Raw genomic sequence first — 16,395 nt, 5'->3', positions numbered from 1 at the left:
CTCTCTAGGGTTAAACTGATTAGGAGAGTAGGAAAGTCATGGAAATTTCCCCCACTTTTTAGTAGACTATGTAAAGGTTTTCACTTGTAGACTGACATGGTTAGATTTTCAGTTTCTTCTCTCTGTGTGGTACTGCACAGTACTTGAAGAGAATAGTTTCGAGGCAGCAGTGCATCTGAGAAGTAAAGGCAGTTTAAATTGGGGCAGCCACGGGGGTCATAAGGAAGAGTTGAGACTTCAGAGGCAACTTTACTTGGAGGAACTTGGTGATTGTAACGTGTTGAAGAAGTGTGTGACTCCAACCTCCTGGTTGGAAGAGTAGGAGCATGGTTTGTGGGATGAGAAATGGAGAAGAGTCTTCTGCAAGGTAGAGGCTCTGCAGACAGACTGAAGGTTTTGTGAGTCAAGCTTGACCAGCTTATCAAAGAGTTCTTGTCACACCCAGGAATATTCTGAAACAGGGTCTCACTATGTAGCCCATGCTGTCATCAAAGCCCCCATCCTCCAGTTTTAACCTTATCGGTGCTGGTTCCAGTCACACACCATGCAGTAATGACTTTATTTCCAGTTCTAGAAATGTGTACAGGATTCCATATAAAGAATAAATCTCTGGTAGCCTGAGTAAGTAAATTGACTTTATAGAACTAGAAGGGTTTGAAGCAAGGAGTAATCAAAAGAGAATGGGTAGGACTTTCAAAATGTCTTTCCTTGTAATGTGGGGACAGGGAGACTGGGTGACAGAAAATAGCTGATTTGTTAAGCATAGATTATTTCCAGTTATTGGTTTTTATAAGAGAAGATAAAGATTTGAGCAAACTTCATTATCAAGCAAATTGAAACTGGCCTATTGGGAAATCTGGCTGTCACTTCAAACGTGACTTACCAGACAGTTGGATACGCATCCTAATTTCAGCCCAGTGACATATGAAAGCTTGAGCTATTATGACCTTGTTTTGATGTTTAACTTGGAGTACAGGAGTGTAACAACAGCAGTGACATCCTGTAAATTTTTAAATGATTAAAATATTTTTTATGAGTATGTATATAGGACCGTGTGAATTCATATGCATCATATGTATGCAAGTGTCCATGGAGGCCATAATGTGTCAGGTCCACTGGAACTGGAAAGAGGTGGGTTGTGAGTCACCGAGTATGGGCTTTGGGAACCTGGGTTCTCTATAGGACCAGTGCATGCTCCTAACCACTAAGCCACATCTCAAGATATTCTCCAATCATTTTTATTTAACAACTTTCATCTTGTCGTTGGGCTTCCACACAGGTAAATGTGTGACCAGAACACAGTGCAGCAGAGCTACTACCCTCAATTATTGCCACCCTGTGATTCTGCTCTCAACCCATTATTCCTTGCTCCTGGTGCCCTCATAAGCACATAGTCATTCTAGCCAAGGATGGAACACTTGATGTTCAACGGATTGTTAAGCATTTAGCTTTTGAGGAGGTAGGGGTAATGGCTAATGTATGGAATTCCAGCACTTATGAAGCCGAGACATGAAGATTGCAATTTGGGTTACAGAGTGAATTTGCAGGCCAGCCTAGTCTACAGAGTGAAACTCTGTCTTCAAAATCAAATCATCCCATCCCAAAACCAAACCAAACCAACCAACGAGACCACGAACAAAGTCACAAAAATGCCACAACAAAAATGCTTTTGAGAGGATACTGTACACAACAAAGATCACTATTACAGCTGTCAAGTGGACAGTGTCTCGAGCTTGGAAAATGCTCTGTAACCAGGATTCCTATGAACCCAATGCAAAATCAAGTATACCAAAGAACTGAGATAGAGGAGTTTTCTTTTATCACCCAAGAAGTCTTTTTGTTTATTGAACTGAGTCTTTGTAATATCAATATATCTATGTGTGCACTGAGAAGTGTCAGCCAGAGCAGTGATTCTCCCTTGATTATTTAGTAGGCAGTATTTCTGTCAATTTAGCATCTGAGGAATGAGTTGAAATTCAAGTGGAGAATGTAATCTCTATAGAAGAGATCACTAGTGCTATTTTGAAAGTTTGCACTAGGGCTGTTGTTGAAGTTATTCAGAGATCTTTTAGGGAATGTCACTATGTCACAAATACAACTCCGAGAAGACCTTTAGAATGTGCACAGTCATACCTTCTATCTTATATTGTCCAATTTTAATTTTGACTTTTTCCCTAGTCTGCTATGTGCAGAGTGGTAGACCCTAGGATGAATGTAGGAAGGAACAGGGAGAAATAATGGGTTTGAAATAGTGGTAAGTGTTGGGGAGATGGCTATGGAAACATGAGGAACTGGGTTTGGATTCCCAGAACCCATGTAAGGCACCCATGCTGAATCTATAATTCTATTGGTGGTGAGAGAGTTGTGGGGAGCGGAGAGGGACTGGCAGATCCCTAGAGCTTGCTAGCCACCTAGTTTAGCTACTTCATGATCTCTGGATTCAAGAAGAAAGACTAGGTCAAAAAGTAAGGTGGAGAGCAACAGAGAAAGACAACTTCTGGCCTCTACATACATGCACATATAGGTGCACACACATATGTACATGCACATACATGTACATGCACATACATGTACATGCACAAAAATACAATAAACACATAAATTTTTACAAAAAAAAACAATAGGCATGATTTACCAGAGGCATATGGTTTTTATTTATTAGCAATACTTTTAGTGCTTGAACAAACATCCTTTGTAGCATCCTGCATCCTCCCTCACCTTCGCTTCATGCTGAGCAGTAAAAGTACCCTTTTAGAACCTGAATTTCTCCAATTCTGTCCATCATCCACTTTCTTCATACCAGAGCTCAAAGAACTAGGATGACTCCCTTTTCTTCCAAAGTTCTTATCACATTGTGCCTTTTTCATTCATGATAATTTAGATGTGCTCTGCCATTGCTTTAACTTCTCTGAGTAGTGAGGTAAAATGGAGAGGATCTGGGCTTGATGTCTATCGCACCTAAAACCGAATTTGGCCTTTAGAATTTACCAGCTATATATCAAGAAACCAGCAAGTTTAACTTCTTGAAATACTTGTCCTTAATCTGTAGAAAAGGAGTGACAAAATGCCTGTTGTATCTTACAAAGGTTCTGTTCTTAAGATCAGAGTTATACAAACACTCAGTGCCATTGACTTTCTGCTGAGTTAGGTAGGAGTGTGTTTGGTTGTGCAGCCTCCTTGAGATTAGGTAGGCGACAAGGTGTGCACCCTGATAGGGCCCTACTGGATTTTATATGTTACAGTGCTTGCTATTGAATAAAGCATGGCTCACCAAGCTTTCTTGATATACTTGGAAGTGGCTAACTCATTAGTGAAAGGTCCAGAACAATGTCAGGGTTGAAGTTGCAGATTGGGCAAGAGTGGGTCTGATTTTTCTCTCGGTATAGCTGTGACTTTATTCTAATCCCAGAGCTGTGCCCACACTGAGAGTGGTACCAGATCCCAGCCTAGTTATGATATGTCCTAGAACTATTATGTTAGAGAACAAGGTTTTTAGCTTTCCATTGTAAATGCAGAAGGAATGCAGTGTAAATTTGTTCAGCCATATGTTTCCTAGTACAAAATAGTTACGATTTGTATCTCTGAAACTTGGTGGGAGGACTAATTAAATCCTGGAAAAGGAAGCTGAAAGATGGCTTTGTTGTTATAGTTATGGCTCCCATGGTTCACATGTTAGCCCTCAATGCCTGACATTCCAGTTCCAGGGAATTCTATGTCTTCTGTCTCCATAGGCACCAAGGACATGGGTACTACACACACATATCTTTAACACATGGAAAGGTGCTCCACCTATAATAAAAGGGGCAATATATGCAGTATGAGATGTGATATTATATCAGTGAGATGGAGAAAAGTTTTTAAGTCTAGTAGGACTATGGCAAATGGAACAGGTCTGATTGCAGAGAGGAGAGGAAAATGAAGAACGTTCAGCAAGAATGAGTTGAGACAAAGAGGCACCTGCCTTTGTACCAGCAATTCCATTTCTCAATATGTATCTCAGGGAGATTTTCAAATGACCAAAAAGGTGCATAGAGGTGGTTGAGGATAGCTATTGCATTAGCATAGTTTATGATAAAGACAGCATGAAAGGAAGTCCCCATCAGTGGGGAAATGGATGAGCTAGTATAATGATTTATTGCATTCTGTGTAGGATCTGGACTTTAGGACCCTGAGATGTATCTTATGCATAAATCTTGAATGTAATTTTAAGTATAAAAGCAAGTCTTTTAAAAACATTACTTTATTCATTTACATTCCAAATGTTGTCCTCCTCCCAGTCCCCCCTCCCAGAGTTCTTTATCCCATCTCCTTTGTCTTTGAGAGGGTGCCCCTCCACTCACCCATCCACCCATTCCCTACAACTCTGCCCTTGGCATCCCCCTTTCCTGGAGCACCAAGTCTCTTCAGAATTAGGCATATCCTCTCCCACTGAGACCAGATAGGCCAGCCCTATACTACATATGTACCTGGAGCCACAGACCAGCCCATGTATGCTCTTTGGTTGGTGGCTTAGTCTCTAGGAGCTCCAGGTTATTTGACACCATTGCTCTTTCTATGGGGTTGCCATCCTTCAATCCCTACCATAGCTCTTCCATAGGTGTCCCTGAACTCAGGCCAATGGTTGGCTATAAGTATCTGCCTTCTATCTCAGTCAGCTGCTGGTAGAGCCTCTCAGAGGACAGCCATGCTTAGTGTCAGGGTTTGGTGCCTGCCCATGGGATGCATTCCAGGTTGGACCAGTCACTCAATGGCCTTTCCTTTAATCTCTGCTCAATTTGGGCACAATGGCAAATATCTGTGATATTAGCTACTCAAGAGCAGGAAGATACTGGAGTTTAAAACCAACCTGAGCAAGATAGTGAGACCATTTCTGATGAGAAAAAAAAAAACAGCTCTTAAAAGATTGCATAGAATATAATACATTTTATTTGCATAAAAACATAAACACCATGTCTTTATGATTCTATAAGGAAAGAATAATTTTTAAATATAAATGAAGAAAGGATATGTACCAATGTCAGGCGATGGCTAGTACCGAGGAATGGAGGAATAATGTTCTCAATTTTTAACTTATAGACCACTTTTGGTGGTGTGAAAGGCGATATATACAGCCTTTCATGTTTTGGCTTTGAGGACAATATATAGACAAATTTCATGAGTTTATCACCTTGTTATAAAATGGGCTTTATGCTAGGTGGATCTGCCTAATTGTAGGCTAATGAAAGAAAGTGTTTTGAGCCAAGCGACAGTGTTGAGTATATTAGATGTAGTAAATGAATTTCTACTGTTTTAAATTAGCATACAATGTAACAGGTTTCCTTAGTATTCTCACATACACAGTTTTGTCAGTTCACACCGCCAGCTCCTCTCCTGTCTCCTAGCCACAATCCCTGATGTACTCTTCTGTCCCCAGACTGCCCCCCTCCATTTTCACATGTCCAGTGATCTCTTAGCCTCACCATCCCCTCCCTCTTAAAGATTCATTTGCCCAATCTCATAGGCCTCTTTGGTTGTGTGTCCTCTACCTATCCTTACTTCATCATTTGTATATTTTTGATCATTTCAATCTATTAATTAGTTTACTAGGAACTGCATTGCAGACTGTGAAGTTACTGCACAGCAAAATGTGAAGGCATAAAGCCTAGGTGGAGAACCATGGGCATCATCATGTTTTTAGAATGCAATTTTGCTGAAAAACCTCCATATCTTGGCAACTTCATCATTTGTTCCTTTGTCCGGGGGAGTGATAGACCTGACAATCAGGATAGATATTCCCCTAACAAGGACATTTTGAAGAAGAGAGAAAAAAGCCCAGGGCCAGTGATGCCCTGGTACTGAGTGCCTTGTGCTGAAGGGATCCCTCCCCATTTTATCCCCTGCCCTAGCAGTTAATGGTGCTTCTATGAGTTCCTGCTGAGCATTGTTGACCATAGCACCACTAAGGATACCAAGTGTATGCTCAACTTATAAGTCAAGTTGAGAATTCCCAGTGAGTCACTTGGGCCTTATCAATGAGTTCATTTTAACTTTTTTTTTTTTTGACCGAGTCTAACTATGTTGCATTGGTTGACCTAGAACTCATTGTCAAACCAACCAACCAACCAAAAACAAACAAACAAAAAACCAAGCCAGTCTTACCTTGAACTTACCCACTTCTTCAGCTTTGGGAATGCTGGGATTACAGACACGTGCATGGCTGTCAGGGAGACTCAACTAGTTAGACCATTTAGATCTCACTTGAGTGTTGAGTTGAGCTTTGATTTGTGGTCAGCTTACACTTTTTTTCCTCTTCCTCCAGAACCCCAAACCAGTGAATTCCTAGCCAGAGTGAATTCTCCTTTGTCCTGAATCCATTTGCTTCCATGGGTGCTATGTAAGATGATCCTCAGTGACATGTGTGTTCTTTTCTTGTTGTGTGTTTAGCTCACGGACACGTATAGACAGTCCCCATCTCTGAGTCGTTTTTTCACTTCTGCTGATATCTTGGATTTCAGGTAAGAGCTCAGATCTTTACATCTTGCCATCTTTCTCAGAAGATCACCTACTCACCTACCCAGCTTATCTCCATTCACCCCCAATGATCTCCCTGAGCTTTGCAGCAGGAGAAGACTTGGGAGTAAAAAACACAGTGTCACGCTGCAGTGGTGCAGGGCAACATCTTAGCTCGGAAAAGCAGAAAGAAGGAAATCGTGGACTAATTATGTGATTCAATTATGGTCACCCTCAGAGAGGAAAAGCATGTCTATCCAAGAGAAACATTTCTGTTTAACAATAGATACAGAAATCAATTCAGGGCAGAAATAAACACAAATCTCAGAGAGGGACATGATTTATGTGCTGCAGCGGTGACTCAGGGGTGACTGGCCTCACACAACATTACGAACATAAAAAATGCACCTGTCTCTCCTGTCTCCTTTCTTTAGTGCTACCACCAATGATGAATAACACTCACCCCTACAAAATTAACAACTCTGCTTGCCTTCATTTTTTTGTCTGTGCATATATTTACTATATTCAGTGTCCATGTATGTATACATACAGTTTTTAAAAATATTTTTATTAAATATTTTACATACAGTTTTTTTTTAATTTCAATAAATTTAATAGTTTGAACCAGTCAAAAGATACACACATTTGTGTGTGTGTCTGTTTGTGTAAAGGAAGTATAAGTAGTAATTTAATAAATGATTCTTTTTATTACTGAGATTACTGAAAATACTTTAAATAAGATTTATATGAGAAAGCCTTATTGTCAATTGTTCCTAGGGTGTCACTGGGAGGTAGTGATCAAAGTTAACATTATATGTTGTGATTCTCCCACTTAAATCATAATACCAGTAGATCCGAGAGAGGAGCATGTAGCATCAGTGGTAACTTGATGAGATAGGACAAGAAAGGACCTGAAGTTTGATGTTGTCTTCCTTCTTCAGATGTCTCTTGCTGCCCAATGGGGACCCTACTGTCTTTAGTCATAAGTCACTGGCACAAATATGGGTGTAGGAACGGGAACATTGGATAGTTGGATCTCACATACTTTGCTCTATCCATGTGACACGTTTTTCTGTTTGAAGACTATAGTAGAGCTGTAGTGGAGCCACTATGAGCATACTGGGTGTTTCCAAGAATCTGCCCTTGCTATGGATATAAAGGATCTGAACTTAGCATTCAATAGGTGGGAGTAGACACAGGGAAAACCCACAAAAAGACTAAGTAAAACAGGTCTAGAAATTAGGCCAAGGATTAGTGTTAGAGAATTTTTTAAAAATTTATTTGTGGGGTGGGAGGCTGATAAGACTGCTCAGCTATTGAGAACACTTCCTGTTCTTCCAGGGGACCTGTGTTCCGTTCCCAGGACCCATGTTTAGCAGCTCACAAACTCTTATTTGACTCCAGCCCAGGGAATCTAGCAACCCTTCTCTCTCTCTCTCTCTCTCTCTCTCTCTCTCTCATACACACATGAGATAGAGAGATTTTTAAAATATATTTTCTAAATAATAAAAAAACCAAGAACTTTAGTACTTCAGATAAAGAACTGTCAGTGTGTGTGTGTGTGTGGGGGGGGGCAGTCAGTCTCATATAGCTCAAACTCATGTAACCACGGTTGACTTGAAATCTGGTCCTCCTGCCTGCACACGCTGGGCTTACAGGCTTGTGCCATTGTGTCAGGTTTTCTTGAATCCAGGGTTTCAAGCCTGCTAGGCAAACAATCCACTAACTGAGCCTCCACTGCCAAGCCCCCACGTTTTTAATGTTTATTTAGAATTTTCAAAACCATCACATCTAAAATGATGTCCTTGCACATGTAAAAAAAATATTCCTATGCTCAGCGCATGCATTTGTGTCTACAGAGAGGTCCAGAACGGGCTCACCAGCACCGGAAAGTACCTCTTGCTGTGTCAGTTGCTAGATCTACTCCAGGGGTACGCTGCTGTGGAAAAGTCCACAGAAAAAATACCTCCTTCAAATGGCTACCTTTTATAAATCTACCAGGGGAGACAGGGGTGGTAGAGGCAAGAGAGACAGGGACAGTGTACTCAGACTGGGTCAGACACCTTGATATTCTCACTTAGCTTTCAGCTTGATTTTCTGAACATCCACTCAAGACCTGCTTCATCAGTTAGTCCAGATCCTTAGCAGTGGGTATGCAGAATTGCTGCCTGCCCGCCTGTGCCTGTCCGTCCTCCTGAGTGATAAATCGCTGTGCTAATGATACCTGCAAACTAGGCTAGCTGGATTGAAGCTTGAAAATGGGCTTTTAACACCACCTTTAGTGGCACCATGGTAACTGGGTCTGGTCAGAGTCTCAATTTACGCTGTAATTTATTTGGTTCATAGGGCTTGGCACAGTTTTTTGCTATATGGGAGAGTTTGCAAACCTGTACTATAAAATGTACAGTCATTGACCTATGTGACATCTGGCCTCCAGAGGGAGCTCTTTGCCTATCCTTGGCATCGCAGTGGCCTGATTAACTCTGGAGAGACCAAAGCATCTATAAATCTCTCTCTAAAAGAATCTCTCTGATGTGCCCTCCTGTTAATTTGTTTTTTATTATTGCTGAGCCTAATCTGGGCCATCTTGACCAAAGCAATAGAAGAATTAAATGTTACTTGTGAAAGATTAAATGTTGAGGAAGCCACTTAAGCTACTAATTTAGGACAGACCTATAATTATCTTCACTGTAAAAAAATTTAGAAAAGTGTGTACTGAAAGATGAAAGGGTTAGAGCCTCCTCGGAGATGAAAATTCCTGAGATCGCATTACTAAGAGATTTTTAAAAATGATCATCGTGCCGTCAGGAGCTCTGGAAGTGCACATGAAGGAGTATCTCCCCAAACAAACAATGCACAGGTCATTCTCTGGGAGATCAAGAGGTAGGGAGTTGATAAGGTTGCCAGACCATCATGATTTTATAGGTTAAGTGGTTAAACTTGGGGGAGGCTAGGATCAAAGTGTGTGTGTGAAAACCTATGAAATAATAAATAAATAAACATTTTTAAAGGAGCTCATTAAGTATCCCCAGTGTGTACATGTAGTGGCAGCATTGGAAACGTGAAGACAGGGATGGAGGAGGGGCTTCCGGGCTCGCCACACAGCAGGAAAGCTAATATCAGATGGGTGCTATGCCAACGCTCACTCTTTCTTTATAATAGTTGGATTGTGTCCCTCCCTTCCAAGGCCACTCTCTGCAGTCCCCTAAAGTGTGAGCAGATGGCGTGGTTGTGTGATGGCCACAGGAGGATGGCTCGAGGGCAGTGAGTTCTCCTGGGCTAGTGTGTCCTCTGAAGCTGGTTCCAGGAAGATGTGGAGCCAAAGAAATATTAATGCTGAGATTGGTGTCTGAGTCTTGATATGTTTCTGCTTCTTCGTTATAATGTCTGTTTGATTTTCAGTGTTGAAAATGCCACGGTAACCTATCACTTGCAGTTTGGAGTTCCATCTGAAGATGATGACTTTATGAAATACATGATGAGTGAAGAGTTGGTGCTCGGCATCATGCGACAGAGCTTCCACGATAAGAACATATCTACCTGTGAGAGTCTCGGGCTTGACCCAGAATCTCTCTTGCTCTATGGTAAGTAGGAAAAGCCAAGAAGCAGGTCCTGTAGTGATGGACAACTTGGTATGGCAGTGTTGGTGTCTTGTATTGTGTCAAATCAAGTAACTCTTCACTCTTGCACAAACTGATCTCTTGCTCTGGAGTTCACATCCTGTATGCAGACGGAGCAGTGAGAAAATACTATGGAAAAATAAAAAAGGCCACCGTCCCAAAGAACCTCTCTGCAGAGCAGCAGAATGTCTGCCAGGATCTATATGAACACCTCCACCCAAGCCAACCACCTCCCACAATATCCCTCATCAGTTTCTCCTGGCGCACTGATGGTGATTTGAGGGGCTAACACTTGACAGTTATTGTCACAGGAGATTACAAAGAGGGGCCAAATGTTAAAATGCCCTCATCATCTAAGAGGCTACATCAACATGTTTATCATGAATCACAGCACAATAAGTGAGCATCCAATAAACATTATTTGACTTTTGAAGAGTATTCAGCATACACACACACACACACACACACACACACACACACACATATATGTGTGTGTGTGTGTGTGTGTGTGTATGTATTTGTGCATGCATACAGAGAGTGAAATTTTTCTATTCAGAATTGATGACGTTTCCAATTTGGTCTAAGATTATATACTCAGACTCTATGACACCATATGTAAATACAAATGTCCAGAGTAATTTCTTTGGCTTTTGAAAATTAGTGACCAGCCTAGTTTCACTTCTGCTGCTGTGATAAAAACACAATTTCAGGCTCCATTTTGTTCCTGCGGGGAATTCAGGGATGCAGGAACTTGAAGTTTCTAGTCACGTCATAACTACAGTCAAGAGCCAAAGGGAAAGAAATGCTTCCGGGCTTCATGCTCAGCCATTCTCTATACTCTGACACAATCCAGAGCTCCAGGCTCGGGAATGTTCCTGCCCACTTTCAGATTGAGTCTTCTCATATCAACCAAGGCAATCAGCAGTCCCCCACTGTCACATCCACAGGCCAATCTGACCTAGGCAATCCCTCATCGAGATTCTTTGCCCAGGTGACTCTAGTTTGGATCAAACTAAGCACACAGTGACTTTGATTTGCCTTTGTTTTCTTTTTAGAATGAAGTGATGGGGGTGGTCTGCGTCGGAAAGCTCTGCTGAGTCTCAGATGGAAAACAATTCAGAAGGGAATCTAGCAGTGACCGGAAGGAGGAGACAGTTCTTCCACCGATTCTACGCAGATGTGAAGTCTGCGTCCATCACAGAACAGCAGACTGAGAGCTGTCCCCGCTGGGTGCAGGAGCTAGAGGTCTGGGGTGAATCTACGATCCCACATGAGATCCCCACTGCCTTTGAAGCACTGGCTGCTTCTACTAGCACATGCATGCTTTTCCTGGGTTGCAGAGATAAGCATCTGGCTTTGTTTTAGGCAGGTTCTGTTAACCCCAGCTGATGGGGTGAATCCAAGCTGCATCAGGGTAGCCAAGGGGAGGAGGTAGATGGACCAGTTGTTTACTGAAGCCCTCTCCCCACTCACAAGTACATCTGATGGACCCCTGAGCCAGGGCAAGAGGAAAAGGAAGGCGACTCCAAGACCTAAGGAGTGTAGGTCTTCACCTAACTCTACCACCTATACCTGACAGTTGAGCTCAGTCAGGCGTATCGTGGAGTATTATATAGAGAAAGATGATTGATGTGTCTTAATTGTTTCTCATCTTTGCATTGTTGCTGAGATGACTATCTTTTTAAAAAACAAACAAACAAACAAACAAACAAACAAACAAACATATCTCTTTGAGTTTTGGCCAGGGTGCCTCTTTTAAGATTGCCACTCATGTGGGTTATTATTGTTATTGTTATTATTATTATTATTATTGAAGTCATCAAAGGATCATTAAGACTACTTAAATTTCTGCTACTGATACCACACACCAGCTTTGTGTTACCTGGTATCACCAGGATTCCTGTAGGACTCAATTTCTTGAGATGTTTGCGTGTCTTCCTGCAGATGATCGCTAAGCAGAGAATTTCTGTCCTTTTGAAACTGTCCAAAACAGTATGCAAGTCCCTTGGAGGGACAGAAGGAAGCTACTGACTGTATCAGTCACCTATGGATATAGATTGCCTGTCATAAGACAACAGAATATTTGTTTTGTTGGGGAAATTGCCTTCCTGGAAATTTTCTGGGAGAGTTAGTCTCATTGTTGTATAATGAGAAATTCCCTAGTCTGATACCTCAGATAGATGAGGCATGGATACAGGTCATTATGGCAGGCAGCTGTGTATGAATATGTGTCAATTATAGGGTCTGAACAATGTGAACTTGCTTTCTTATTTAATTATTATATACTATAGTAATATAGCACAATGATAATTGCTGCATTTTAACTTATTGATTACACTTTCAGGTTAGTTCCTTAAATTCCAAAAACAGGTGGATTTTTCTTCTTCCTTATTTTATTTTATTTTTACATGTTAACTGCGATCTCTCATGTGCCTTTACTATTTTTTTTAAGAAGTAACAAAGAATTTTAATATATAACGATCTACAAACATTTACAATAAATTATTTTTGCAACTGGGTTGTTTTCTCATCTGCCTCTTGGGTCTTACCTCATTAAGACAGTGCAGTTAGTTAGGGGATAGAAGCGATTGTGCGCATGTGTGAGGAAGATGAAGCCAGGTTGGACCAGGTTGGGCTGGGGTTGACTGTGCCCTCCTCTCATTTTCGGGAAGAGTGGGAGGAGCCTATTCCTACCTTCTTTCTCTGCAGTGCTTTTTAGGCACAGAGTGTTACACTCAATCTGCAATGTCCCCCATAGGCTTATGCGTTAAACATTTGTTTCACAGTTAGTGATACTGTCCCGGGAGGCTGTATAACCTTTAGCGGGTGGGGCTCGCTAATATAAGGAGACTGCCAGAGGAAATCAATTGAGGTTATGGCCCAGTCAGGTTGGTCCAAGCTTTAGTCTCTGTTTCCCAGTCGACCAAAATGTGGACTTTCCTGCTGTGTTCTCGCTGCTGTAAGTCCACCGTGCTTTCTGATTCATCATGGAATGAGACCATGAATCAAAGTAAACCTATCTCCCATGAAATTGCCCTTGGGTGGGGCTGGAAGGGTGGGTCTGTTCGAATCTGGGTACGGGCTTGGTTTGTTCCCTTCTCTTTAGGGAAACACTAACATGTAAGTACCTTAGTTTTGATTTTGACCACTGGGTCACAGAGAAGAATTTCCAAGGTATGAATTTTGGGTGCAATATGTTATGGTTAACGCGAAGCATACTGAGATGTTTGGGAAAACAATTTTATGCACATATACACTGTTTTGTTCTAGAAGATAAGTTTTGTGGTCACCACACATCTTGATGACAGGAATAACACCGGGTTCATCCTAAGATTTGAACAAGTATCTGTGAAATAATTGAAGGTTTTAGGATGAAGCTCTGTTGCTTTCTGAAGTCATTCGGCTCTGGGTAGAACACTTGTCCTGTTTTCAACAAAATTTCTAGCCATGTGCCCAACTCCTTTTGGTTTGCAATTTAATTTTTTTCTATATATTTTTAATCTTTAAAAATCTTTATTTATTTAATTTTATTTATGTGTACTTGAGTGTATTTATTTATTTATTTATTTATCTGTGCTTGAGCATATTATATGCACCACATGTGTTCAGTAGTTGGAGGAGATCAGATGAGGGCATCAGATCTCCTGGAACTGGAGTTATAGGCAGTTGTGGGTGCCACAATGATGCTGGGACAGACGCCAGGTCATCTGCAGGAGCAGCAAGCACCTTTAGTCACGGAGCCATCTTTCTGGCCACCTGTAGATCTTTTTTTGAGTCATGTGGTTTTTTTTTTTTCTTTCTTTGCATGCATGCATAGATGATACCAGTGAAGAAGACAGAAAAAGAAGTTGCTAATGTTATAAGATAAACAGGACCTGTGTGTATGGAACAGGAAGCAGCAGAGAAAAAAAAATAGCCAGGTTTAACTGTAAACAATACAGACACACTGTCAAATTTGTGAACTTCAGAGGCTAGGTTTGGAAAACAACAGCCACATGCAGCAAGAGAAAGCCTCTTTTCCCCTGTAGGCTCTGCTGCTGACCTGGAAATGCAACTGTTTCCCCTCACCCCACACCATGCCTTCCATCCCATTTTTCCCAGGCTTTCCATCCTGTCCCCCACCCCAGGCCCCTCATCCTGTTCCCTAAGCCTTCCTGTCTGCCCCTCCCCATACCTTCCATCCCAAGATCCTTAAGAGGCCACCCTCAGGCTGTTCTAATCTTGGAAGAATTTGAACTTGTCAGTGGTACATTTCCCTGCCTTGTCTTTGCCTCTTTCCTATTTCACTTTTCTGTTTTAAATAACTATTTATTAAAAGAATGGTAGTTTATTTATAGGTGCTAATGCGAATGTGAGCGGAAACCACAAAGGCTGCTGTGGCCTGCACTGTGGATCTCTCCATTTTATCTGTGTACTGTTTGAAGCCCTATGGGGGGAGGGATGTTTCTCTTTATATTTGTAACTTGAAAGAGTAAATTAGAAACTCAGTCTCAGTTTCTTTCTTAAGAACTAGGATTCTTTCTAAATCTTTGTTTCTTTATTTCTTTCTCTCTTTCTTTCTTCCTTCCTTTCTTTCTTTCTTTCTTTCTTTCTTTCTTTCTTTCTTTCTTTCTTTCTTTCTTTCTTTCTTTCTTTCTCTCCTTTTCTACTTGTTCACTTAAGATTCTGGTCACTACCCAGCTCTTGGTCACCCCCTCCCACAACCTTCCCCCATTCCACCTCCCCTTCTGCTCTGAGTGGGGGGATTGGGTATCTCTCCACCCTGGCCCATCAAGTATCTGTGAGGCTAGGGGCTTTATCTCCCACTGAAGACAGACAAGGCAGTCCAGCTAGAAGAGCATATCTTGCATGCAGGCAACAGCTTTTGGGATAGCCCCTGCTCCAGTTGTTCCAGACCTACATGAAGACCAAGCTACATGTCTGCTACATATGTGCAAGGCAGGCCTAGGTTCAGCCCATGTATATACTTTGGTTGATGAAGAACCAGGATTCTTTATGTGAGGGGTTGCATTACTAACCTCCTGGAACAGTACACACACACACACACACACACATGCACACACACACACACACACACACACATCTGCACTGCTGTATACTTTCTGCAAGACTGCACACTTTCTTGAGAAATCATGAAGTGTATGGAAAAGAGGATCAGCATCAGCCTGTGGGGTGCCATCAGTGAGTATGTTTTGTTTTTTTGTTTTTGATAAATTAAAACATATAAAATGAAATTCCATCCCCCATTTTTCCCTTCTCATCCCAACTTCATAGGTTTCTTTTTTTTTTAAAAGATTTATTTATTTATTATATGTAAGTACACTGTAGCTGTCTTCAGACACTCCAGAAGAGGGCGTCAGATCTCGTTACGGATGGTTGTGAGCCACCATGTGGTTGCTGGGATTTGAACTTCGGGTGCTCTTACCCACTGAGCCATCTCGCCAGCCCTCATAGGTTTCTTTTTGATAGCCCATGAAGTCCAGTTAGAGCTCTCCTCATGTGTATGTGTGTGGGGCATCCACTGACGATGGGGAACCTACCAGACACCACCTCTTCCAAGAAGAATGACCCCTGACCCCATCCTACAACTGCCATTAGCTCCTCAGTAAGCACGGTGCTGGATAACATCCACCCCATCTATGCCAGAGGACGAAGTCTGAGCACTGTGGCAATGTTTGGACATAAACCCTGCTATGAAATTGGAAGTATTTTATATATTATGCAAATACATCAGCTATATTTTCCTGTCAGTGATATCTGACAGAAGCAACAAGTGGGACAAGGCTTATGTTGACTCAGAGTTCCAGGGGTCACCGTCCATTATGGCAGACAACATGGTCACTGGAGCAACTCAGTCTGCGGTGGTGGCAGTTTGTGACAAGGACATTCATACCCTGACAGATAAGGAAACAGGGGGCTCCAGCCAGAACTAGAGCAAGGACTTCCTCTCCCCACTCAGAGAGTCACTTCTGCTAGCTAGGCCATACACCCAAAGGCTCTGTATCTTCTTTAAACTGTCACCAGCAGGGGACCAAGAGCACGGGACTATGGGACATTTCACATTCAAACCACAGTGATATGCTGAGTTCAGTTCGTAGGACTTGTTTTTCTCAGATTTAAAAACATTATTGGTATATGTTCTTGATTGATAGATAATATTGTACACAACACAGATTTAAATTTTATTTTTTTTATTATGTGTGGGCTGTTTGTGTATGGTTATGTGTAAGTGTGGATGTCAGAGGACAACTTTCAGAAATCAGTTTTCTCCTTCAAATCCAGGGTC

The 16,395-nt window shown here is 41.7% G+C and overlaps 1 protein-coding gene across 3 annotated transcripts in view; it reads left to right on the top strand.

Annotated features, from left to right (window-relative positions):
* BC016579 (cDNA sequence, BC016579) overlaps nt 1-12,627 on the top strand; it is a 29,005-nt gene extending 16,378 nt beyond the window's left edge. For all 3 annotated transcript variants that reach the window (XM_006521973.2, NM_145389.2, XM_006521974.2), the window contains 3 exons: nt 6,424-6,494; nt 9,892-10,073; nt 11,165-12,627. In XM_006521973.2, coding sequence (XP_006522036.1) covers nt 6,424-6,494; nt 9,892-10,073; nt 11,165-11,169 — 258 coding nt within the window. In that variant the 3' untranslated portion in view covers nt 11,170-12,627. The remainder of the gene's footprint in view (nt 1-6,423; nt 6,495-9,891; nt 10,074-11,164) is intronic.
* Nucleotides 12,628-16,395: the final 3,768 nt, after the last annotated feature.

The sequence above is a fragment of the Mus musculus genome, chromosome 16 (genome assembly GCF_000001635.26).
Source record: "Mus musculus strain C57BL/6J chromosome 16, GRCm38.p6 C57BL/6J".
Taxonomy (NCBI): domain Eukaryota; kingdom Metazoa; phylum Chordata; class Mammalia; order Rodentia; family Muridae; genus Mus; species Mus musculus.
Note: the sequence above shows the minus strand (reverse complement) of the source record. Positions and strands in the feature narration are given on the sequence as shown.